General features: G+C 39.6%; 1 protein-coding gene across 1 annotated transcript in view; it reads left to right on the top strand.

Moving 5' to 3' along the window:
* Positions 1-27,234, top strand: part of EP300 (E1A binding protein p300) — an 80,172-nt gene that overhangs the window by 12,029 nt on the left and 40,909 nt on the right. The window contains exons 2-6 of the mRNA XM_032882917.1: positions 6,753-7,390; positions 17,327-17,503; positions 18,948-19,209; positions 19,837-19,950; positions 20,924-21,169. Coding sequence (XP_032738808.1) covers positions 6,753-7,390; positions 17,327-17,503; positions 18,948-19,209; positions 19,837-19,950; positions 20,924-21,169 — 1,437 coding nt within the window. The remainder of the gene's footprint in view (positions 1-6,752; positions 7,391-17,326; positions 17,504-18,947; positions 19,210-19,836; positions 19,951-20,923; positions 21,170-27,234) is intronic.

Here is a 27,234-nt window from a genome sequence, read left to right as displayed (position 1 = left end):
AGTGTGAGTTTATTCAACAGTTGTCTGTGATACTGTTTTTGTGATAATTTGCTGTAGGATAGTCTAAAAGGTAATAGAATAAATTTCTAACCATATTTAGATTTATAAATTTCTAACCATAGAGAAAGGAGGCAATTAAGCAAATATTTAGGAGCTTACTTTAATATCTAGAAAAGATACTTGCTGTCTTTTCCTTTCTTACCTCCTACCCCTCAATCCACTGCAGTCTGGCATTTGCTGTTTACAACTCCAATGAACTACTCTTACCTGGATTAGTAAATATTTCCTAGTATCTACATTTAGTAAATTCTCTCTGGAGCATGGGACATCACTAACATTTCTTTCTTTGAACCTGGTTTCCAGGACAGTATTCCTGGTGGATGGGCTGGGGAATGTTGGGTTTTAACATCCTTTGATGGTTTAAGATTATTGTCCCTTAAACACTTGTATATCTGATGGTCCCCCTAATGTCCAGTGGTGACTTTTCTTACATCGTCATTTATTGCTCTAGATTTCCATCTGGATAGCAGAACCACTATATACTCTTAAGTTATCCAGCCCGGAAACTTAGGAGTCATCCTTGTCTTTTTTCTTAACCCCCCACCTGTAGTCAAAAAGAGTTCTTTTGATTGACATTTTGGTGCCTGTGCTCATTTAATACATCTGCTCCAGGATCAACTGCTAGTTTTTGTCACTTCTCCAGCAGCAGTCCCCTAACCAGTCTCTCTGACTCCAACACATCTATCCAGTTCATTCTTTATCTTGTTTGCCTGAGTGGGCTCTGAGAAATACAGATTTGTTCATACCATATTATTGCTTAAAGTTCTTCAGTAGACCAATTTTCTCTTTATAATAAAAATTCCAAACTCTTAGCTTAGGGGATCTTCTAGGTTTCTCATGTTTGTTGAACATCTAAATTTTATTCAGCTGATGTGAACTAATTACTATGAAGGGCAAGTTGAGATAGGGGTCTGAGAGGATGATTTATTTGAACCTTCATTTTTTCCCCATTCCTTGAAGGAAGAGGAAGAATTTGAAAAGCTCAGTAACAAGCATGAAATTGAGGCTGGTCAGTACTAAAACTCACCATCCTTTAGGATTTCCTAAATGTGACATTAAATTTTTTAATTATTTTTTTCCTTTGCATCTTCATACATTTTGCTTTTGGTTTGGGACTTGCTTTTCTACTAGTTTTAGACCAAGGGTTTCATTTGTTGTCTAGGACAAAGTTGTAGCTAAGGACTCACACTGGAAGTTATCCTGGCCCATCCCTCTGGACAGAAGGTTCTGAAATTTCTCATCAGGCATTCAGAATCTCTGTCACTCAGCCAGGGACATCAGAATCTTCTGTGTGAGTTTACCTTTTTCAGTAAACACTGTTCCTGTCCCTAAAAACAGAACAACAATAATAAAACTCCATGAAGGAAGTAGAGAAAGTTTTACTCTCTCGACGGAAGGGCGACTTGAGCTCACAGTTGCTAAATGAGGTCAGTTTATAGATTTGGGTTTAGACTCCCTGCGCAGTGCCAAGGTATAGATAACAGTGGTAGCCGATGGCATTTAGGAATCATAAATGTCCAGAGCTTTGAGGCACAAAGTAGCTTAGGAGTAATAATGACTGTTAATGATATTAGATGAAATATAATAAGGTCTGTTTGATCAAAGTATATATGACTTTTTTATGTAGTCTTCCAAATTAGTACAGCTGTTGAAATGTTTTAAGTAGGGGCGCCTTGGTGGCTCAGTGGGTTAAGCCTCTGCCTTCAGCTCAGGTCATTATCTCAGGGTCCTAGCATGGAGCCCCGCATTGGGCTCTCCGCTCAGCGGGGAGTCTGTTTCCCTTCCTCTTTCTCTGCCTGCCTCTCTGCCTATTTGTAATCTCTGTCTATCAAATAAATACATAAAAACTTTTAAAAAAATGTTTTAAGTAGAGGTAAGAAAACTCTTATAAAGTTATAAATACCAATGAAATATAAGTAATTACAGTATGCAATTTTAGAATTGCTGTAAAACATTATTTAATTCTTTGAGCATACAGTAGATCGTGTGAGAAATGTAAATATTTATTAAATGCAACCCTTGGGATGCCTGGGTAGCACAGTCAGTTAAACGTCCAACTCTTGATTTCGGCTCAGGTCATCATCTTGGGGTTGTGGAGTTGAGCCCCACATCCTGCTTCCCTGCTCAGCAGAGAGTCTGCTTGAGAATCTTTGTCTGTGCCCCTCCCCTGTGCACATATGCGAGCTCCCTCTCTCTCAAATCTTTTAAAAAAATAAATGCAACCCTTATCCTTCAGATACTCATAATTTGGTAATGGAGTAAGATGCACACAAACATTTAGCCATAACAAAAGGTAGAAGGGAGTGCCTAGTTGAGATTGAGAGCCATCTTGGGAAACAGAAATATTGGGATCAATCTTTGAGTTGAAACCTGAGTGGATCTCTTGCTGTAGTAACTACATTTTAGGTCTATTGAAAATACAGGATTGCCATTAACAAAAAACCAAAACTTTTATTTTCAGGGTCTATCCATGTAAACCCTCCTGTCTGGCTTCCTGATGGAGCTAAACTTTTAACGGTGATGGGAAATGCTTTGCATAAACTTGAAGGAGCAGTCAGATGGAGCAAATTTGTGGCTATAATGCAGGTTAAATTAAAATCCTCAAGATTCTAGGGTCTCCAGTGAGACTTCCATATTCCTAAAGTTGATTTCTCCTCACTGAATTCTGTGTGTGGCTCTTATCTACTACAGATACTGTTGAGAAGGGTTAGTGGGAATAATACAATTCTTGAAGTGCCAGGAACAATCCCTTGTTGAAAGTGCCTGAAAAAAGTTTGTTCTCATTGTTATAAGATTGTTTGTCTCCTAATAGGGTAATGATTCCATTGAATAATAATAGATAAAACATTTTTATGGTGCTTAATATGTGTCAGGCACTATTCTACAAATAACTTATGAAGTAGGTACTTTCTATTATACAGAGGTGGAAACTAGGCTCTTCTGTGTGTTCTTCAGAATCCTCTTGTCAGGTTCCCTGAAAAACTGTTAGGATTTTGATTGGCATTGTACTGAATGTGTAATTTTTCTTGTATTCCTTTGGCTAGATTGTCCAGTACAACATTGAATTAGAAGTGTTTGTCATGGGTATCTTTGTCTTGTTTTGATGCTAGAGACGTTTGATGTTGGTCTGTTAATGCATTATTTGCTGTCAGTTTCTGGGTTTTGGAAGGAACCTTTTTTATCACTTTAAGGAAGTTCCCATCACTTTGATTGCTGTAGTTTTTTTTGGGTGTGACTGGGTATTGAATTTTATGCAGTGTTTTTCTTACAGCCATTGAGATGAACCTTATATTTCCATTCTCCTTTGTTAATACAGTGGATGACGTTTATACATATTCTGGGCTTTTTTTTTTTAATATTTTATTTATTTATTTGACAGATAAAGATCACAAGTAGGCAGAGAGGCAGGCAGAGAGAGGAAGGGAAGCAGGCTCCCTGCTGAGCAGAGAGCCTGATGTGGGGCTCGATCCCAGGACCCTGGGATCATGACCTGAGCTGAAGGCAGAGGCTTTAATCCATTGAGCCACCCAGGCGCCCCTTAAACTTATTTAAATGGGAAATTTAAACTTAATAGAATAGTTAAAAGGAATTCCCATGTGCCTGTTACTTCAAGTTATTTTTGCACACACATACATGTTCCCCTGCTTTCCTTTTTTGCTGGAGTGTTCTATAGCAAATCCCAGACAAGTCGTTTCACCAGAAATACTTCATATGTATCTCTTAGTTTAAAGGATTTGTTTTTAACATAGTGACTATGCTATTACCACACCCACCAAAATCAATAATTTAATATTACCCACCACTCAGTCATATTTAATTTTACTGATTTTTAAAAAATTGTATTTATTTATTTATTTATTTATTTATTTGAGAGAGATAGAGTGGCGCCTGGGGAGGGGCAGAAGGAGAGGGATGAACAGAGAATCTCAAGTGGACTTCTTGCTGAGCGCAGAGCCCAGCTTAGGGCTCAGTCTGATGACCCTGAGATCATGACCAGAGCCAAAACCAAGAGTCCATGTTCAACTGACTGAGCCATCCAGGTGCCCCTTCCTGATTCTCTTCTTAAAAATGGGTTTTCTTATAGTTGGTTTGCAGGTTCCAAACAAGGTATATCTAGTTGTTGGATCTCTCTAATAACAACTCCCATTCCCTTATATTTGTCTTTTTATGTCATTGATTTTTTTTTTTTTTTTTTTTTAGAAACTGGGACTATTACCCTACAGAATTTCTGTTTGATTAAGGTTTCATTAATATTTTCTCAGGAACGTATCCATTTTTGTCTCCAATTTTTTTGTGTGAGGCTGATTAGCTGTATTGCTTTCTGTTTTTTTCTTTCTTCCTTAACCTTCCAGAAATTTATTTTTTATTACTCTTCAAAGAACCACCTTCTTCTGGTTTTGTTGGTACCATCTCAGTTGTATCCCTGTTTTTCTCTTTTTTTGATAGTTATTTTTATCTTTGATTATCTTGCTACTATTTTTTTCTAATAAGTTGGCTACTTAATTTTTATCTTTACTTTTTCTTAAGTTTTGAAATGTATTGTTACTTTTCTTTTGTGATTTCCTCTTGTCGCTTACATATATGTATGCTTTTCAAATTTCTAAATGAGGGGGCGCCTGGGTGGCTCAGTGGGTTAAAGCCTCTGCCGTTGGCTCAGGTCATGATCTCAGGGTCCTGGGATCGAGTCCCACATTGGGCCTCTCTGCTCAGCAGGGAGCCTGCTTCTCTCTCTCTCTCTCTCTCTCTCTCTCTCTGCCTGCCTCTCTGCCTACTTGTGATCTCTGTTTGTCAAATGAATAAATAAAAAATCTTTAAAAAATAAATAAAATTTCTAAATGAGCAGAGTTTTTTTTACTTAAATGCTCAACACTAAAACTATGCAGATGATGGGATATATCCTTGTATACTGTAGGGGAAGAGTAGAATGCAAAATTGTTCATAAAATATGTATGATTTTAGTTTAGTGGGTTATGTAAGTGGAAACAGTGAAGGAAATATATCCACATATTAAGCAGTTGTCTTTTCAGTAGTGATTCAGGAAAAAAATTTTTTTTAAGATTTATTTATTTATTTGTCAGAGCACAAAGCAGGAGGAGTGGCAGGCTGAGGGGGAAGCAGTCTCCCCACTGAGTAAGAGAGCCTGTTCTGGGACTCTATCCCAGGATCCTGGGATCATCACCTGGGCCGAAGGGAAATTTTACTTGAGACTTTATTTGTATTCCAAAATGCCTAAGACACATTTTGTAGGAGCACAAAATGATTTTTCAAAAGGAAAGAGTACTATAAAAATCTGGACTCTGAATCATGCCCAGAGATCCTGGGATGTAATACAGAGCAAATTGTGTGTGTGTGTGTTAGAACTTCCCATTCTTTTTTTTTTTTTTAATAGATTTTATTTTTTTATTTGACAGAGTGAGAGAGCACAAGCACGGGGAGTGGCAGAGGAAGAGAGAGAAGCAGGCTCCCCACTGAGCAGGGAGCCCACGTGGGGTTCCATCCCCGAGAGCATGACCTGAACTGAAGGTGGATGCTTAACCAACTGATCCACCTAGGTTTCCCGATTCAGAGCAATTACAATATGACCAGATGCTTAAGTGTGTTGGACATTAGGCAGGGAGTTGGTGTGTAAGTGGTGAAACTTGTCCTTCCCAAATACAGAGTCTGGATGCAGGGGTGGGGGGGAGGGGTGGTGGTAGGAAGAGGTAGCATGGAGGAGGGGAGAGAGACAGATACACAGATAATTTCAGTGCCATGACAGAATGCTCTTAAGAACAGAAAGGGCACATAGAGGAAGAGTTGGGCTTCAGAAACAAGATTAAATTGGACCCAAGTAGATCATTACTAAGTGGTATTTTGTCTTCAAGGGATGGACTATCTTTTAATAGTATAATCAGTTGCTTCAAGTATATCTAATTATTAAATACCCAATAGTGCCAAGATTTGAGAAACCCTGAGTTAATCTATAATTTGCATTCTCTTTTTGGGGGGATTGGGGTGATTTGAATGTTGTTGAAGGAACTAGGTAGGCATGGTTTTATATCCTGTTCCAGTGAGATTTTGTTTTGGGAAAGCTATGTGTAGGCTGAGGTCAGGTGAAAGTGAATTCATTCAGATCAGGGACTTGCTTTGTGGCAGGCACTTTGATAGGCACTTGGTAAGGAATGGTAGATAGCCCCTGTCATGGAGTTCACGCTTAATGTTCTTGGAATGATAAATCTTTCTATCAATTGTCTTCACTTGATCTTAGCCAAAAGGCTGAGAAACGATCATTTGTTTTTATTATTATAATATTTTAAGTCTTGTATTTCATTCTGAACTTAGTTTGTGTATAAATAAGTTATTTTAACCTCTTCTAAGGAATTCTGGGATATTGAATGGTTGTATATCTTTTTTTTATGAACATCAGTACAAACTGGGCAACTCATGTAATGGGGTTGTGCTAACATTTAATCCTTTTTCCTTTGGTCCTACTTTAGGTGCAGTTCATAGGTGTTTAAACTTGTTGGCATAGCCAAATATTCTCTAATTTTTAAATACATATGTAAACATTTTTAGCATAATATGAAAGATTATAATACATAGGGTATCCTGTGGATTGAAGTTTGGAAATATTTAATGTTTATCAAGAACAAAACATAGAGAAATTTGTGATTTTGATGGTCAGACTAACTATCTTTTCTCTTTGCTTTTAGATTTTGGCTCTCTCTTTGACTTGGAGCATGACTTACCAGATGAGTTAATCAACTCTACAGAACTGGGACTGACCAATGGTGGTGATATTAATCAGCTTCAGACAAGTCTTGGCATCGTACAGGACGCAGCCTCTAAGCATAAGCAGCTGTCGGAATTGCTACGGTCTGGTAGTTCCCCTAACCTCAGTATGGGGGTTGGTGGCCCAGGCCAAGGCATGGCCAGCCAGCCCCAACAGAGCAGTCCTGGATTAGGTTTGATAAATAGCATGGTTAAAAGCCCAATGGCACAGGCAGGCTTGACTTCTCCCAACATGGGGATGGGCACTAGTGGACCGAATCAGGGTCCTACGCCATCTGCAGCAGGTATGATGAACAGTCCGGTAAATCAGCCTGCCCTGGGAATGAACACAGGGATGAATGCTGGCATGAGTCCTGGAATGTTGAGTGCAGGCAATGGACAGGGGATGATGCCTAATCAAGTCATGAACGGTTCAATTGGAGCAGGCCGGGGGCGACCTAATATGCAGTACCCAAACCCAGGCATGGGAAATGCTGGCAATTTAATGCCCGAGCCACTGCAGCAAGGCTCTCCTCAGATGGGAGGACAGACGGGATTGAGAGGCCCTCAGCCGATTAAGGTAAGTGCAGTTTTGGTTTGTATGCACTGTCAGTATGTTTTTGATTGTTCCCATGATAGAGGGAGGGCTTGAGGTCAGTTACTCATTTATTCTTTACCATTCATGCTTAATCTTCTTACATGGTGTACCATTTCTCACATATATGCCAAGGATCTGTGTTGGCACAAATTTTATGAAGCTCTTACATTAATTTTAAATCAATTTTTTCACAGTTCAGTGATACTGTATACCTTCAGTTTGTTCCAGCTGATTGCTAGCTAATTCCTGTTTTCTCGGTATTAGAATAAGTATTGGAATATTTTCACAAATCCTAGAGTATTTTTTAATTCCTTTCTAAGCCCACTTTAGCCTTCATAGCCTACTTGTAAAAATATAGTTTTGAGCTAGCTGGCTTTATACCATCTTCAGAGAGACATCACATATTTCCACTACTTGGAATATCCCTGGTTTTCAAGAGGTGTTTATTCTGAAAGATTTATTAAATGTTATTTTTTCTCATTAGTTAATGGACATTAAGGTGCATTCATTTTTTTTTTATTTTTTTTTTATAATTTTATTTTTTATAAACATATATATATATATATATTTTTTCCCCCAGGGGTACAGGTCTGTGAATCTCCACGTTTACAAACTTCACAGCACTCACCATAGCACATACCCTACCCAATGTCCATAACCCCCCCCAACCCCCCTCTGCCCAGCAACCCTCAGTTTGTTTTGTGAGATTAAGAGTCACTTATGGTTTGTCTCCCTCCCAATCCCAACTTGTTTCATTTACTCTTCTCCTACCACATTAACCCCCCATGTTGCATCTCCTCTCCCTCATATCAGGGAGATCATATGATAGTTGTCTTTCTCTGATTGACTTATTTCGCTAAGCATGATACCCTCTAGTTCCATCCATGTTGTCGCAAATGGCAAGATTTCATTTCTTTTGATGGCTGCATAGTATTCCATTGTATATATATACCACATCTTCTTTATCCATTCGTCTGTTGATGGACATCTAGGTTCTTTCCATAGTTTGGCTATTGTAGACATTGCTGCTATAAACATTCGGGTGCACGTGCCCCTTCGGATCACTACGTTTGTATCAAGGTGCATTCATTTACTCAGAAACCTCAACTAACGTTCCAAGTGTTTAACATAATTTTGGTCATTGTTTGAAAGGCTTTTCTCTTTCAAAAAGCCTACTCTTTTAGCTTTATTAACTAATACATACTAAACACATTTTTCAAAACTTTTTAAGTGTGTTCTTAATGTATAAAATTAAGATGTTATAAGTCTGTATTTTATGTGTATTCCTTCATATTTTTCCTACATATCTATTTCTTTATTTTTTGAAGTGGTATCACTACAATTGCCAGCACCTGGCATATAGTTAGTAAATATTTGGTGAATGAAAAGATGACTTTGCTTGGAAGGTGATATTGAAGATGGGTAAGATTTTCACAAAGAGTTAAGAGCAAGCTCTCTGTTTAAGAGCAGTTACTGAGTAGGCATTGGAACTTTGTGTTCCTGAGAATCATGATGATGAGAGTTCAGGGGTGAAATTAAAGACAGTGGGAGGAGATGCGCCTGGGTGGCTCAGTCAGTTAAGCATCTGATTCTTGATCTCAGCAGCTGAGGTTTTGATCTTAGGGTCGTGAGTTCAGGTGCAGTGTTGGGCTCTACACTGGGCATGGAGCCTACTTAAAAAAAAGGAGATGGATAGGGAGTGGGGAGACTGAGGTCATATTCATAAATGAAAGCCCTTAATTTTTAAATTTAATTAATTTGCTACACAGTAAAGAATGTTGACCTCTTAGGGAAAGATTCTGTTATCTTTCCTACCTCCTCTGTAGATTTTCCTTTTTTGGCACTTTAATGTTGCTGTGTTGATATGGTTAAGTTTGAATATTTGGAGTGGAAACCAGAATCAAGAAGCTAAAATATTAGGTACCTCTTCTGGGTTCTAGAACATAGCTGTGAAGAGTCCCTGCCCTCCTGTTGTTTACGCTCCAGCGGGGAGTGGTGGGGTGACAGATGAAACCTTCCCTTGACTGATCAGATACTTACTGAGCCTAGCTTTGGTGTTGAATGAAGATAGAGCAGTGAAGAAACTTACTTCATAGAACTTACTTTCTAGTGTGTATGTAAGTTACAAGCTTAACATATTCCAGGTATATGGTGGGAAGAGAAATTTGAAAGGAAAGGCTCAGGGGCACCTGGCTGGCTTTGTTGAGCATGTGACGCTTGATCTTGGGTTGAGCCCCACATTGTGTGTAGAGATTACTTAAAATCTTAAAAAAAAAAAAAAAAAAGAGAATCATAGTTGGGTACTATCTATTTATAATCTGAAACACAAATTTCAGGGCGCTTGGGTGGCTCAGTCATTAAGCGTCTGCCTTTGGCTCTGGTCATGACCTGGGATGGAGCCTACATTGGGCTGCCCACTCAGCGGGAAGCCTGCCTCTTCCATTCCCCCTGCATGTGATCCCTCTCTTGCTGTATCTTTCTCTGTCAAATAAATAAGATCTTTTTTAAAAAACAAAACACAAATTTCTTGTATCAGCATTGTTTCGGGGATTGGATATATAGCACTGTACAAAACAGACAAAAATAACCTTTGTAGTGCCTCTGTTTTCATGGGATGGAGGAATTCAAATATAAAAATATTGTTATTACTAAAATATTTTGTGGTTTTAAATGAGTCCTGTCTATATTTTTAAAGTTGATACTCGTAAAGTACTTAAAGCAGTTCTAACACTTAAGAACTCTAAATGCTTATTTAGTAAATGAGTTTTGGGGAATAATGTAGGTTTAGGATGAGATACCCAATTAATATACAACTAAGTACTTTTATAAAACAAGTTTTCTCTTTATAGCAGGGGGAAAAAAGCCTGTATTTTTTTTACTGGAGATTAAAATAGAGTCAGGGTGTTAAAATTATTGGATAGCAATTCCCTTTCTGTGGGCCCAGGTCCTAAAATTACCTCAAAGAGCTGATTATATTCATTACTTTTCTTCCAAAATTCTTAAGAGTTCTAATGATATTTAAGAATCAGGAATTAAGGGCGCCTGGGTGGCTCAGTGGGTTAAGCCGCTGCCTTCAGCTCAGGTCATGATCTCAGGGTCCTGGGATCGAGTCCCGCATCGGGCTCTCTGCTCAGCAGGGAGCCTGCTTCCCTCCCTCTCTCTCTGCCTGCCTCTCTGTCTACTTGTGATCTCTCTCTGTCAAATCAATAAATAAAATCTTTAAAAAAAAAAAAAGAATCAGGAATTAAGGAAATTTTCAGTGAGACTTGAAGATTTGAACCCTCTTGGCAAATGGCAGTGACTTTTGTACACAGTTCTTTTTATGGAGGGATCTGTGGTTCAGAGTGTGCACGCAGATTGTGACATTACTACTTAAACCGCGTTCTTCCAAAGCCTAACGGTGGTTTATGGGGGAAAACTTGGGTCGTATCCCCCTTTAAGCTAGTGTTTGATTTTATAATTCGCATAAGAGGAAGACAGGGTTTTATGTCTTAAAGTTATTTCTGACTGATTAGTTCAGGAGGTGCAGTGAACGGCGGAAGAGTGCCGATGTTGAATCCGGCTACCTGGGTTAGCTTCTGGGCTCTTAGCACAGTCGTTGTCCTCTTCAGCTGCATATTGCTGAGCTTCTTGGGGAAATCCTTTCACTCTCCAGTAACGTCACAAGACACGATCTACCTCCTTAAAAATGCTGGTGACAAAAGAAATAAACATTTTTGAAAATCCTTTCCCTAATAGTTGCCTTTTTTATGTATGAAGAAAGAGATGAAGTTCATCATCATAGTTAATGGTGTGGACGGTGAAGTTTTACTGCCCAGGTTAACAATGAACTCAGTTACTCACATGTAGCTATAGTAACTCGGGCAACTTGCTTGCTGTACCTCAGATTTCCCATCTGTAGGATGGAAATAGTAAGAGTGGGTGTAACCTACCTGATGGAATTATTGGGGAACTAAATAATTAATAGAAGTAAGCCCTTTGTGAGTGGTATATTGTAAGGACTTACCTGTAGAGTAGTAATAGTAGTGGGAACATGTGCTTAGTATTATTGTAGTTCCATTTTTGTGAAGTTCTTAAAACATTTTTATGGGGAGAGGGAGAAATCGAATCTAGATCATGTAAGTTAAGCTGTAATCTTCTAGAGGCGTAGCTCTTGGCTATAACAGGAGATGAAACAATATACCACGTGAACAGCTGTTGGCTGGAGGATATGGGGATGCCCGCTAGTAGAGACTTCAGTGGATTAATATTCTATAAATTTGGTGGAAGATTAACTTTCTTTGGAACTAAGGACGTTTTATTCAGGCAGTGTTCATTAATATTCTGGATGCCCCCCTCTTAGAAAATTAAAAAAAATCTAGGGGTTCCTGGGTGGTTCAGTCAGTTAAGCATCTGCCTTTGGCTCAGGTCATGATCTTGGGGTTCTGGGATCAAGTCCACACTGGGGCTCCCTGCTCAGGGGGGAGTCTGCTTTTCCCTCTCCCTCTGTCCTTCCCCCTGCTTGTGTGCATGCTTTTTCTCCCTCTCTCTCTTAAATAAAATCTTTTAAAAAAGAGAGAAGAGTATCTGTTCTGTTAAAGAGCTTGTTGTGATTTTTTTAACTTTTTTTTTTTTAAGATTTTATTTTATTTACTTGACACAGAGAGAGAGATCACAAGTAGGCAGAGAGGCAGAAGCAGGCTCCCTGCTAAGCGAAGAGCCCAATGTTGGATCATGACCAAAAATGCTGGAGGCATTTTTATGTATTACTTTTTACTTCTTATTTTGTAGTCCTGGATCTGGGGGATGACAGATCCTAACCTTCCTTTCCTCTGACTCTGGTTACCTCACATGCTGTGAAGAATTGTGTTACTTGGCATCTGGATAGATTGGTATCCAAATTTTGTATGAATTGTGACTGATGAAATTGATATTTAAAAAAAAAAAGTCGGGGGGTGTCTGGGTGGCTCAGTGGGCTAAAGCCTCTGCCTTCAGCTCAGGTCATAATCCCAGGGTCCTGGGATCCAATCCCAGGGTCCTGGGATCCAGCCCCAGGTTGGGCTCTCTGATCAGTGGGGAGCCTGCTTCTCTGTGATCTGATCAGTGGGGAGCCTGTCTTTCTGCCTGCCTCTCTACCTACTTGTGATCTCTGTCTGTCAAATAAATAAATAAAATCTAATAAATAAATAATAAAATAAAGTCAACTTCATTCAAATGAATATTGGCTTTAGGAATAATTCCCATTTTCCTTCTTTCCTTTTCCCTTTTTACAATTTTTTTGAGGTGGTAGGAACAGTAATGTCATTTTTGGAGCGCTTCTCTTAAAATTAACATTAGTTAGTGATCGTCTTTGCCATATGATGTTAAAGAGTATTTAACCTATAAAATTTTAAAGTATAAGAGCAGTGATTGATCTGTTTTAGAACTTGAATCAGCCAGGAGTGAAGCAGGTAGGAAGGACCACTTGGGATGGTGGGTATTAAGTTTAAGGAGGAAGAATCCATTTTGAGAGAAAGACTAATCTTAAATTCTGTAATCTGACAGATTTGAAAGAAGAGGGTCTTATACCCAAATTTGCCATCTAGATGGATGTGGTTTTAGGTTTGTAATAACAGTTTGAGGGATAGTCTCAATGGGGTGATGAGGCCTGCTAAACTAAGGCATTGGTATAGGAGTAAGGGGAATGATTCTGAAAAGTAATGTTTAAGATTTGCTGTAGGTTCTAAGAGATCCCTAGTCATTCTTGTTTATCATTGTACCCTCAGTTACTATGTAGTATCTGTCATCTAACTTGGATACAGATATATAACATTGGCATTTATTAAATCTGGTAGGTAGTAGGAAATGTCTGATTATAGTTAATTTTCTTTTTATTTGATGAATCTTGGAGTCACACACAGGGTATTGTTTTGAGTTACTGTGGTATCTTCAAATCTTACTAAGGGATTTTTTTTTCCATTGTGCTAAATATTCCCAAACAATTTACTTTATATTTGAGGTACTACTTTTATTTTTTCTATATATTTGCCAATGATAACCCCTGTCGGGTGTTTTCTGGATTCCTGTGCTCCATAAGTTTCTTCTTTTAATATATCGAAAACTTAGAAAAAACCTATAGAGACAAATTTTTTTAAGGATTTATTTGTTTGATAGAGAAGGAGGGGCAGAGCGAGAAGGAGGCTCCCCACTGAGCAGGACCATCGCCCATCCCCCCTCCACCCCCCACCCCCCACCCCCGCCCCCGCCCACCCCGACACAGGGCTCGCTCCCCCGGGACTCGGATCATGATCTGAGCCGAAGGCAGACGCTTAAACAACTGAGCCACCCAGAAGCCCCTGTAGAGTCAGATTAAAAAAAAAAAAAAAAAGAAAGAAGAGGTAGTCCCCCTGAGGTGTTTTTTGTTTTTGTTGACTAGGACTGTTGTGGCTTCCTGGTCCTCTGCCTTTTCCATTTAGGTAGTTCACTGTATCCTTGCAATGCAGGTGGGTGGTGGGTAGTTGGACGTCAAGGATCACCTGAGATACAGAGAAGGGAAACAAGATCAAATAATGAACTACAGTGTAGTAGAAATTAAGTACAGTATATTCCCTTCCTGTTCTATTTGGTGGGGGAGGACCTGAGGCTGGTGAGATTGGAAGGATAGGGATGTGGAGATGGGGAGATTGGTTGTATTCTAACATTGGCCCCAGAACCCTGAGGAAGACAGAAAAGCCAGAAGTCTGAGAGTCTTTGTGGGTCAAAGTGATGAGAAGTGTTAGGAACGCATTACCGCCACTGATCAGCAGTCAGTGCAGTCTGTATATGTGAGACCAGTAGTCCACTTTGGAGCTTCTAGGTAATGCATTGTAACTGGGAAAACAAACGTCAGGAACCGGTTGAAACCCAGTTGTTGGAATCAGATAAGGCAGTGCCTGTGTGGACAATGTGAACGACCAGATTCTACTGTGGTATGTTTGAGTAGAGATATTATGCTTCCTAAGAGACATTAGGGTAGCTTACAAATCACTGTGTTTTATTTTCATAAATAAGGACTCCTAAAAACTTAGTTTATTGTCTGCTGGTCTTTTGTGGTCTGTCTTGCAGGTTCTGTGTCAGAATAGCATTCATTTCATGTCCGTCATGAGTTTCCATGCTGATAGGAAACATGGTCAACTGAAATGTAACTCCCCCAGCTGTAAGCTCATGTGTTGCTGGACCATATGTTTATATAAATAATAGTACTTTAAAAGCATGTGGAGGACCAGCACTTGCAGCCACGCTTGAAACTACCAGAGGAAATTTGAACTTGTGTTTAAGCCTGTTTCTGTATTTGATCGTCCCCACAATCTTATTGGCCAGATTCACTTAGGAAATTGCAGTTATTGGAGACTGAAGCAGTAAGTGTTTTGCTCCGGATGCTCCCCGTTCAGACTGCCCCGTTCTTGTATGCGCTCCCCAGACCTACTTCCCTCAGGCTTATTCCCCAAGTTACTGAACTCCTAGTCTCTGATCTCATCTGGAAACTGTCACAGTTCTTTAGTTTTTCATTACAGGCAAACCTTTGAAGATGTCATATTTCTATAAATCCTCTGTATAGATACTGCGTATAATTTAAAAAACAGTTTTATTCACCGAAGTTTATGAGTTTATTTTGTGACTCTTGTATTTCTGTTTTCTTGAGTCAACAGGTTCTTTTGTTGATCAGGATGAGGGCAGTGGGGCTACAAAGATAAATGAACTAAGGTTCTTTCCCTTAATGTGCGTGGTCTGCGGGGAATAGAAGAGGCATGTTTTATGTTCTCACCTCTGTTGTAGTAGAAATGCACGACCATCTACTAGGGCGGAAAAAGCTCTTTAGTGCTGGAACAATAGGTGCTTCGCAGACATGGTAACTTCTGAAATGTATCTTAGAGGACGAGTAGAATCTGCAGCTGCTGCTTAGTTATGGTTGTACCAACTAAGTAAGCAACAAAAAATGAAAATTGGACTGCCTCTTGGTGAACTTAGTATTTTACTTCTTTACAGGTTATCGTTCAGAAATCAGATAGGAAGGGAGGGTGTTCCCTAGTCATAGGGAAAAGGGAAGTCTTTAAGGCAGATGATAGAGATTTAAGAAGAAAGTTGCTCTTCAGATTTGCAAGTTAATGGGTACAGGCTACAGAAGGATACCACGGATAGATAGTCAGGCTTCATGAACATCATGAAGGCTCTGGGTAGAAAATAGAATAGACAGAAGGCAAGAAAACCTGTTGGACACAGTCTGCACAAGCTGTGATGAGGGGCTTGAATTAAGACAGTGACAGCGGACAGGGAACAGTTTAGGGTTTGTGTGTGTGTTTGGAGATAGAATTTGAAGGCCCCTCTGGTAGACCTGATCTGTCTGAGAAGACTAGAAATCTAGTATGAATCCTTTTAATTGGGTAGTAGTACTAGTCTCCTTAGTTTTATTCTGAGAGCTTTGCAGTATGTTTTTAATAGGTGGTGTTTGACTTCTGGTGGGTTCTTCTGTGGAAGAACATGATTGTAAGTTGCATCATTGCTATCAGTAAAACATTTGGCTTCTGAATAATTAATACTCTGTTCATTAAGTTAATAACTATCCAGTATGATCGCTCCAGATTGCCTGTCCTAAGTACAGACAAAAATCGACTTTTTTAAATATATAGGGGTTACAGAGAAACTCACATTATTACTTTAGGAGCCAAGCAGGTAATTTAATAAAGCAGGTAGGTTTGAGACTGCAGGGAATAATGTGGATTCTGAGGTTTGCATGTTCTGTCTAAGGGATTCAGATATCAAAAGTTTTAAAATCACTGTGCCACTGTATCCCTAAATGAAAAAAGGACATAATCCCTAAATTCCCTATTTTCTACCTTTTATATGAACAAAATGCTGGAATAAGCATTCAGATACTCTTGACATATCATACTCTCTAACATAGAGATTAGGTCATTTATTGAGTTGAATTTAATTTATTAAGCCGTATTTTGTACATTAAATAAAAATGCATCTGCTTCATTCAAGTGAAGGTGAATGACAAACCCTTGATTTTTAATGAAGATGCTTATAAGTTTTCTAAAACACATTTATCAAATATTTACAGAAAATAGCTCTGTAAACTTATTCCACCTGAGCTGAAGCCCCTAAATATTTTTTTTTAAGATTTTATTTATTTATTTTGACAGAGAAATCACAAGTAGGCAGAGAGACAGAGAAGGGGGGAAGCAGGCTCCCCGCCGAGCAGAGAGCCCAATGCGGGGCTCAGTCCCTGGACCCTGAGACCATGACCTGAGCCGAAGGCAGAGGCTTAACCCACTGAGCCACCCAGGCACCCCTGAAGCCCCTAAATCTTAATCTTTTTAAATAATTTCTTTATAAAGGTTTTATTTAGGGGCGCCTGGGTGGCTTAGTGGGTTAAAGCCTCTGCCTTCGGCTTAGATCATGATCCCAGGGTCCTGGGATGGAGCCCCGCATCTGGCTCTCTGCTCGGCAGGGAGCCTGCTTCCTCCTCTCTCTCTGCCTGCCTCTCCGCCTACTTGTGATCTCTGTCGAATAAATAAATAAAATCTTAAAAAAAAATAAAGGTTTTATTTATGTATTTGCGATAGAAAGCAACTGAGAGGACTAGAGAGAAGAGCGCACAAGTTGGGGGAGGGGCAGAGGGACAAGCAGACTCCCCACCAAGCAGGGAGCCCAACTTGGAGCACAGTTCCAGGACCCCAGGATCATGACCTGAGCCGAAGGCAGATGCTTAACCAACTGAGCCATCTAGACACCCCTATAAATCTTGATCTTGAAAATACGAGTATTTCCATGAACATACTTTTCTCGTCTATTTATAACAGCAGAGGACTACTTTTAAAATTGTCTCTATAAATTAGGAAGTGGAAAAGGAATGGTAATGTTCTGTTAATGCAGGGAATAAGATTTAATTTCTTGTCTGTTTTTATTTATTCTTAGATGGGAATGATGAACAACCCTAATCCTTACGGTTCACCATACACTCAGAATTCTGGACAGCAGATTGGAGCCAGTGGCCTTGGTCTCCAGATTCAGACGAAGTCTGTACTACCAAATAACTTATCTCCATTTGCCATGGACAAAAAGGCAGTTCCTGGTGGAGGAATGCCCAACATGGTGGGTAGTAGTCTATCTAAGATTTGCAAGTAGCATGGAGGACAAGGGGAGTTAGAGAGGAAAAGGGAGTTGAGGGAAATTGGAAGGGGAGGTGAACCATGAGAGACTATGGACTCTGAAAAACAATCTGAGGGGTTTGAAGGGTCGGGGGGTGGGAGGTTGGGGGAACCAGGTGGTGGGTATTGGAGAGGGCACGGATTGCGTGGAGCACTGGGTGTGGTGCAAAAACAATGAATACTGTATGCTGAAAAAAAAAAAAGATTTGTCTTTAAAGTAGCATTTTGACAAAAGTACTGTGTTAAACTTTCATGCTGTCTGCTATACACACTAGGAATTAATGGATGGACCCTGTGATCTAGCTTGTTCCTTCCTTCCATTTCCCATGGGTTTTTGTTTCTCACGGTATTGTTCAGTAAGAGTGCTTGGCCAAATGGGAGCAAGTGGGGCTGCTACAATGAAAATTTTGTGGCCTGCTCTGTTGATTATCTTCTGCTTGTGAGCATTTCTATGGAATTGCAAAGTAGAACCTTTCTCCTCTTGGGAAGGACTCTGGCAAAGCATTAGGACTCTCAGTGACCTATCTACTGATTTGTATCTGATAGTACCATACAAAAGTAACCTCCCTCAAAGTTACATATTGTTTTAAACAGTGATTTTTGTTTCAGGAAATCTCCAAAGCTGCTAACATTGCTATTTTTATTTCTTTTTTTTTTTTTGGTGCCAGGAGGGATTTTACTAAAGCAGGGGCATAGGACCCATGGGCAGAAAGAGCTGCTGCTTGTTATTTTGCTAAAGTAAAACGATTTCTAGGTGTAAATTTGTTAAGTAGTCCCATGTTCACCTTTGGAAAAAATTGTCCTGTAGAAATGCTGCTTCTCTTTCAGATTTTTTATTTTTTGATTTTTTGATTTGTGTTATATAGTCACTGAATTGCCTGTATTTCAAATGCTTAAAGTATTAGAGATATAAAAATGAATAAAACAAGGCATCTCTGTCCCCAGAAATGTTTACTTTTTTCACTGGGGAAGAAAAGGGGCTTTCTTCGATAATAACAAAAACTAATTTTTCACCCACCTGAAAGGACCCGGCTAGGTCTCCCGAGGAGTTCTTCATTGTTACTGTGTTTCAGAACCTGAGTTGGACATTCTCTTCCTTGCCTTTTCCCCTCCCACCTCACCAAAAGCTTTACTTTTGCTTTATATCCTATATATACTTTGACTGTATTACTTGGTAATGTAGCTTTGTTTTCTTACTGAGCTTCTTGATGGTAGGAACCATTGTTTTTTGTTTTTTTTGTTTGTTTGTTTGTTTTACCTTGGAATCCCCTGTGGCACATGGTAGACTGTCCTTAAAAGTTTTAATTGAAAATGTCTAGGTCTGTATTTATTAAAGAGCACATTGTGACACCTAACGTTAAATGTATCTTTGTTGTTTTATCCCTTAGGGTCAACAGCAGGCCCCACAGGTCCAGCAACCAGGCCTTGTGACTCCAGTAGCCCAAGGGATGGGTTCTGGAGCACACACAGCCGACCCAGAGAAGCGCAAGCTCATCCAGCAGCAGCTGGTTCTCCTTTTGCATGCTCACAAGTGCCAGCGCAGGGAGCAGGCTAATGGGGAAGTGAGGCAGTGCAACCTTCCCCACTGTCGCACAATGAAGAACGTCCTAAACCACATGACACACTGCCAGTCAGGCAAGTCCTGCCAAGGTGAGTGGGCTCAAAGGGTTTCTGTGCTCAGCAATTGACCTTCAGAGTCCCAAGAGAAGAGAGAAAGTGTGATCTCTATTTTGAAACTCCTTTATAGTTAATGTCTTAATCCGTATTAGGATATAATAAAATTCAGTATTATTTTGTCAGTATCTAGGGTTGTGGTAGAAATTTTGAAGGATATCCCTTTTGTGGTGATCCTTACTGACTTTGATTTGCCCCAGCATAATATACTTTAAATATTATTGAGGATTTGCAGTCAGGCAAATACTAAAACAATGTTACCCAACTTAGTATATTTTATATATTTGTGGAGTCATTAGAAATCTGTTTTTATAGAGTAAAGTAGATTACGCATCTTGGTGAAAAATATGGGCTCTGGAGCCGGGTTGCTTAAAGTTTGAATCCCACTTTGAGTATTCTGACTTTATGCAAATTGGTTAACCAGGTTTTGCCTATTTTCTCAACTGTAAAATGTGAGTGGTTATAGTACCCTATAGGAATATTAGGAAGATGAAATGAGTTAACATTGTAGCACTTGTTAAGTGCTATCAATAAGTTAGCAGATAACTAAAAAAAAAAACAACTATAAACTGCATTTGAAAAAATTATTTTTGTTCTTTTTAGTGGCACACTGTGCATCTTCTCGACAAATCATTTCACACTGGAAGAATTGTACAAGACATGATTGTCCTGTGTGTCTCCCCCTTAAAAATGCTGGAGATAAGAGAAATCAACAGTGTAAGTGATTAAATCTTTTGAGAAGCTTTTGTACTAAGAATATTCTTAGACTTTTACCAGTGCAGTTTGGTGCGATTTAGAGTACTTTTTGATTATGTGACATTCCTGTGGCTAGGTTGTTTCTACTCCTGTTAATTTCATATTAATGAGATTAGAATTAGTCTTCTATTACCTAAAGATCCAGAAACTGTTAATAGTCGTTCTATATAAAAACAGTGAATTTATGCTTCATTTTTACATTTATGAAACCTTGAAAGACAATGACATTGGGCAAATTACTCTTTTATACTTGTCTAAATACCTAGCCAGTTTGAAATTTAAAGAAAAAGGAAAAAAGTTTGAGATTATTTTTATAAGCTTGGGATGATGAGGAGCTTTTCTTAGAGAAAGACAAAAGGAGAAAGATTTAAGTGCAACTACCACACCTCCTCTCTAGAAACAAAACATTAAGCATTTAGGGCTGAAAAGACAAATTTAGAAATATGTGTGCAGCATGTGAAGAAGGAATTAAGTACCGTAAATTAATGAAGTGATAAGTAACCCAGGAGAAAATTGGGATAAGGAAATAATAATTATTATTTAATAGAGGGAGGACATACCAAAAAGTTCACTATTAAAAAATGAAATAAGGTGCTGTTTCTCTCACATCACATTAGCAGAAATGATGCTCCCTGGTGTTGGTATTTGTGTGGCTCTGATCATTGATACACTGTTGGTGGGAGCACTGATACAGCCTATAAGGGAGGCTTTGGAGTATTCTGGATTGAAAGTCTTTCGTGCCAGTGACCCTCTTTTGACCATTCAGTTCTGCATCTGGACATTTTTTTCAGGGAAATAATGAAAAACAAGAGGCATGTGCTGAGATGTTTCATAATCACATAAAAATAATTTTATGTCTTTTAAATTCATGATGGGTTGGTCTGTTTTTCTTACATCTTTAACATTGTAATCCCATTTTCTTTGTCTTCTCTAGCAATTCTGACTGGAGCACCAGTTGGACTTGGAAATACTAGCTCTCTCGGGGTGGGTCAGCAGTCTACCCCCAGCCTAAGCACTGTTAGTCAGATTGATCCCAGCTCTATAGAAAGGGCCTATGCAGCTCTTGGGCTGCCCTATCAAGTAAATCAGATGCCGACACAGCCCCAGGTGCAAGCAAAGAACCAGCAGAATCAGCAGTCTGGGCAGTCACCCCAAGGCATGCGGCCCATGAGCAACATGAGTAAGTTTGTGTTCTCCCTAGTGACCGGTGTGATGTTGGTTATATGTAAATGCCATGTAAAATGCAGAATTACCTCCTTAGTTTTAGTTTATGTGTGTGTGTCTGTGTCTTCCCACTCTTAATTTTTTTGTTACATGACTAATTGTTTAAGGTATTTTTATTTAAGTTTTTATTTATTTATTTGACAGAGCACAAGCCAGGGGGAGAATCATAACCTAAGCTGAAGGCAGACACTTAACTGACTGAACCACCCAGGCGCCCCCCATGATTAGTTCTTAAAGTAATTTTTTTAAAGATTGTAGTATAAAAGCCTCATTGCAGTCAGTATACCTGAGGCAACTGCTAGTGATTTATATCTTCCTTAATCCTTACAAGCATATGTGAACTTGGATTTCTAGAAGTGGGATCTTGTGTGTTATTCTATAATTATTTCTTTAATGCAGTTAGGACATCTTTCACTTTACTTACCCACTGTATCCTTTTTAATGGTTGAAGAGTAATTCATTGTACAGAATAATCTTTTACACATGGACATTTAGATTTCCTCCCCCTCCCCATCTTAAACCACACAAATTGTTGTGGGGGCACCTGGGTGGCTCAGTTGGTTAAGCATCTGCTGTTGGCTCAGGTCATGATCCCAGGGTCTGGGATCGAGGCATGCGTCACGCTCCCTGCTTAATGGGGAGCTCGCTTCTACCTCTCCTCCCTGCGTGAGTTCTCTCTCAATATCTTCTTTTGCTTTCTTAAAAAAAAAAACAAAACAAAAAAAACCCACCTTAAAAAAAAAAGGAAAGGAAATTGTTGTATTTTGGTTTAAAATGTATAGAAATGAGTGTGGTTAGTTTGTGGGGGGTTGTTTTGTTTTTAAGATTTTATTTATTTGACACAGAGAAAGAGAGCACAAATGGCAGAGGGGCAGGCAGAGGGAGAAGGAGAAGCAGGCTCACCACTGAGCAGGGAGACCGATGTGGGGCTCGATCCCAGGACCCTGAGCCGAAGGCAGTGGCTTAACTGACTGAGCCACCTAGGTGCCCAAATGTGGTTATTGTTAATACAGATGCCCATATTCTCACTGAAGTGGTGTGCCTTTTGAAATAGCTTATTGAATGTATGTGTTTACTTAACTTCTCCTATGATATGACTGAGAAGGAAGGGGAAAAGCGAGCAGTGTTCTAGTACCCTAATTTGGGGCAAATTGTTCACCTCTGTGTGTAGTAAAGTGAAGGAGGTTTGCATTTCGATTGTATCCCTTTGCTGTTATGCAGTTAACATCTAAGCCATTTTGTTTAAATAGTTAAATAAGTAAATCCACTGGTGAGTCCGTGGCTTTTAATACTTTGCCTCTTTATTCTAAAATTGTCCTTGGTGATGAGATCTTCTGTGACTAGAAAACTGTCTGGGGGCATCTGGGTGGCGCAGTCAGTTTAGCATCCAACTTTTCGTTTTGGCCCAGGTCATGATCTCAGGGTCCTTGGATTGAACCCCATAGTTAGGCTTTGTGCTCAGTGCAGAGTCTGCTTGGGATTGTTTCTCTCTGTCCGTCTGCCCCTCTCACTTGTGCTGTGGTCTGTCTCTCCCCTTAAAATAAATAAATCTTAACAACAACAAAAAAGGTCTGGTTCGGTATAATCCACCATATTTTTTCCTGTGAAGTCCATTGTCATCCTTCTGTTAATATTTGTTTTTTTGTTTCTTGTTTTTTTAAATATTTTATTTATTTATCTGACAGAGATCACAGGTAGGCAGAGAGGCAGGCAGAGAGAGAGGAAGGGAAGCAGGCTCCCCGCTGGGCAGAGAGCCCGACGCGGGGCTCGATCCCAGGACCCTGGGACCACAACCCGAGCCAAAGGCAGAGGCCTCAACCCACTGAGCCACCCAGGCACCCCCTTCTGTTAATATTTGTAATAAGTTTTATTTCTGCTCATTACTGCCCAATTCTAAATGAGGAAACAAAACTGGGGACACTACTCTTACAAAAATGTAATCTTACTGATTTTTGTGCTTTTTAACTCAAATATACATCATTCCTTGATGAGCATTGCTTACTTATTAAATAATTATTGAGGGTCTAGTTTAAAAAACTAGACCAGAAACTGGGGTAAAGAACTAACTAATCCTGCCTTTTTGTGCTCATTTTCTTTTCTTTTTTAAGATGTATTTTATTTATTTGACAGAGAGACATTCAAAATCATTTGAAAGTTAGCTTCTTGTGATTTCTTTTTCCCTTTTCTCAGTGTCTATATTTTAGGATTGAAGATTAAGTTTCCATCTCTTTCCTGTTACTTCAGTTATTAATGGTGCCATATTAGTAATAATCATCATGAGCCAAAACTTCTAGAATACCTCATTTCTTTCTTTTGTGTTCAATCCCATCTTAAAAGCTGGTGTGAAAACAAACTCCTCTTTTTGGCATGTTACATCCTCATGGTTTCTATCTATTAGGCCTAAGCCAGATGGGCAAAGGCTTATATATGAAGTGTTATTTCTTTTATACCAAAGCCCTTTTATTTATTTATTTTTTAAATTTTTTTCAGTGTTCCAAGATTCATTGATTATGCACCACACCCAGTGCCAAAGCGCTTTTAAAAGTAAATAGTCCTGGGCACCTGCGTGGCTCAGTTGGTTAAGCCACTGCCTTCAGCTCAGGTCATGATCCTAGAGTCCCAGGATTGAGTCCTACATCAGGCTCCCAGTTCCACGGGGAGTCTGCTTCTCCCTCTGACCTTCTCCCTTCTCATGTTCTCTCTCACTGTCTCTCTCTCTCTCAAATAAATAAATAAAATCTTTAAAAAAAAAAAAGAAGAAGAAGCGAGTTGTAAAAGTAAGTAGTCCTGGGGCGCCTGGGTGGCTCAGTGGGTTAAGCCTTAGGCTCAGGTCATGATCTCAGGGTCCTGGGATCGAGGCCTGCATCGGTCTCTCTGTTTTAGCAGGGATCCTGCTTCTCCCCCTCCCCCGCCTGCTACTCTTCCTACTTGTGATCTCTCTCTCTGTGTCAAATAAATAAATAAAATCTTTAAAAAAAGGTAAATAGTCCTATGTGTTTATGTTGAAGGGTGCCCCTCTCTTTTTATTTTCTTTCTTTCTTTTTTTTTTTTTAAGATTTTATTTATTTGACAGAGATCACAAGTAGAGAGAGAGGAGGACGCAGACTCCCTGCGTAGCAGAGAGCCTGATGTGGGACTCGATCCCAGGACCCTGAGATCATGACCCGAGCTGAAGGCAGAGGCTTAACCCACTGAGCCACCCAGGCAGCCCTCTTTTCATTTTCTTTTTATGAGTTCTCTAAAATTTATATAATAAAAGAAATGCATCTCAAAATGGAATCCCCCTGACTAGGGCTCCACAGTCTTAACCTTTTTCTTTTCTTGAGAGAGGTAGGGAGAGAATCTCAAGAAGGCTCCATGCTGGGCGTGAGGGAGAGTTCAGTCTTGTGACCTTAGCAGAAATCAAGAGTCCTACACTTAAGCAACTGAGCCACACAGGCACCCCTCTCTGCAGTCCTTTTTTTTTTTTTTTTTTTTTTTTTAAGATTTTATATATTTATTTGACAGAGACAGCAAGAGAGGGAACACAGGGGGAGTGGGAGAGGAAGAAGCAGGCCCCTTGCTGAGCAGGGAGCCCAATGCAGGGCTCGATCCCAGGACCCCAGTATCATGACCTGAGCTAAAGGAGAGGCTTAACAACTGAACCTCCCAGGCGCATCCCCACCCCCTACTGTCTTTTTTTTTTTTTTTTTTAAAGATTTTATTTTTATTTATTTATTTGACAGAGATGACAAGTAGGCATAGAGGCAGGCGGAGAGAGAGAGGGAGAGGAGGAAGCAGGCTCCCTGCTAAGCAGAGAGCCCGATGCGGGGCTTGATCCCAGGACCTGGGATCATGACCTGAGCCGAAGGCAGAGGCTTTAACCCACTGAGCCACCCAGGCGCCCCCCCCTACTGTCTTTAAGAGGGTTTTAAGAAAGTATTTTATTGCATATTATGAACATGTGACCTCTTTTTCACTTCACACCAAAATCTTAACCAGTTTATTTGTTGTCATTTTAAAGATTGATTTATTCATTTGAAGAGGAGAGAGAGCAGTCGAGTGTGGGGAGGGACAGAGGGCGAGGAAAAGGAAATCTTAAGCAGACTCTGCACTCAGTATAGAGGGAGCCCTTTGTGGGGCTCAGTCTCATGATCCTGAGGTTATAACCTGAGCCAAAACCAAGAGTTGGATACTTAAACAACTGTGTCACCCAGGCAACCCAGCAATTTATTAGTTTTAACCAAAACTTTATACTCCCAAGTAATGTTTGGACTAAGGATTACTAAAATTTATTTTTGGGGGGTACTTGAAGTGACCCTTTCAGGCTTCTATGTTTTGAGTTTTATATAGATTTTACTAGAAATATAATGATTTTTTATAAGAAATAATGACTCTGGAGTTGCATCTTGGCCTTAGCCTAGTATTATCAGAAAGAGTAAAGAAATGCACAGTTCAATACTCAAATTACTATTAACTGTATTTTCTTACCATTTTTTTTTTTTTTTTTAGATTTTATTATTTGACAGGCAGAGATCACAAGTAGGCAGAGAGGTAGGCAAAGAGGGAGAGGAGGAAGCAGGCTTCCTGCTGAGCAGAGAGCCCCATGCGGGGCTCCATCCCAGCACCCTGGGATCGTGACCTGAGCCGAAGACAGAGGCTTTAACCCACTCAGCAACCCAAGCACCCCTTTCTTACCTTTTTGATATCTCATAATTTTGAAATACTAAACCAGACTCTCTTCACTTCTGGTTTGTTTTTGTTTTTGTTTTTGTTTTCTACTAATGGTCTTTATTTCAGGACACTTTAGGTTTGAACCTGATAGAATACACTATATCCACAAATAGGACTATGTTGTATCCTCTCAACAGTGTAAGATTTTTATTACATTTATAAACAAAAGCAATTTACTATATTTCCATATACTCAGCAACCTAAAATTAATCTTTTTTATATTTTTCTAAGATTTTGGACTCCCAAGTGGTTAGTGCTGTGAGGTCTCAGCCATATTATTTTAACCCTAAAGTATTGTTGGGGACCCTGCCAAGAGGGCAGAGTGGATAGATGATCAGAAATCCAGGGGAAAACTTCGTTAGGAAATTTGGGACATAAAAATTTTCTTTATATCCTCCTTTACAGCAGTTTAAAATACTCTAGGTTATTTATTCATAATTTTTGCAGATTTAAGTAAGGTAAAAGTATTATTTACTATGAATATACTTTATTCCTTCCAAAGTACTTTTTTTTTTAAAGATCCTATTTATTTATTTGACAGGCAGAGATCACAAGTAGGCAGAGAGGCAGGCAGAGAGAGAGAGAAGGAAGCAGGCTCCCTGCTGAGCAGCGAGCCCGATGCGGGGCTCGATCCCAGGACTCTGAGATCATGACCTGAGCCGAAGACAGAGGCTTTAACCCACTGAGCCACCCAGGCACCCCAGTATACTTTTTTCCTTGTAAATTTTAGTTTGGAGTTTTCAAAACCTACCTTAAAGTTGTAATATTCCAGTAAAGACCATATACATACCTTTTACCTAGATTTCTTTTTTTTTTTTTTTAAGATTTTATTTATTTATTTGATAGAGAGATCACAAGTAGGCAGAGAGGCAGGCAGAGAGAGAGGGGGAAGCAGGCTCCCCGCTGAGCAGAGAGTCCGATGTGGGGCTCGATCCCAGAACCCTGGGATCATGACCTGAGCCGAAAGCAGAGGCTTTAACCCACTGAGCCACCCAGGCGCCCCAACTTTTACCTAGATTTCTTTGTTCTCAGCATTTTTGCCACATTAGCTTTGTTTCTGTGTATTCTTGAGCTGTCCTGACATTGGACTGCTGTTTCAGCATGTTTCCTAATAAAAAGGATATTCTTCTCCGTGACCACAACACTGTTGTCATGTGTACAAAATCTAACATTTGTTAATAATGTCATCTAATGTACAGTCCGTATTTTAATTTTTCTAGTTGTCCCCCAGAGTCCTTCGGGGGTTTTTTTGTTTGTTTTTTTGGGCCACCAAGGCACCCCAAAAAGGTGGATTTTACTTATTTATTT

Source organism: Lontra canadensis, unplaced genomic scaffold (assembly GCF_010015895.1).
Source record: "Lontra canadensis isolate GAN:19392208 unplaced genomic scaffold, GSC_riverotter_1.0 scaffold84, whole genome shotgun sequence".
NCBI lineage: Eukaryota > Metazoa > Chordata > Mammalia > Carnivora > Mustelidae > Lontra > Lontra canadensis.
The sequence above is the reverse complement of the archived record's forward strand: the minus strand, read 5'-3'. Positions and strand labels throughout refer to the sequence as shown.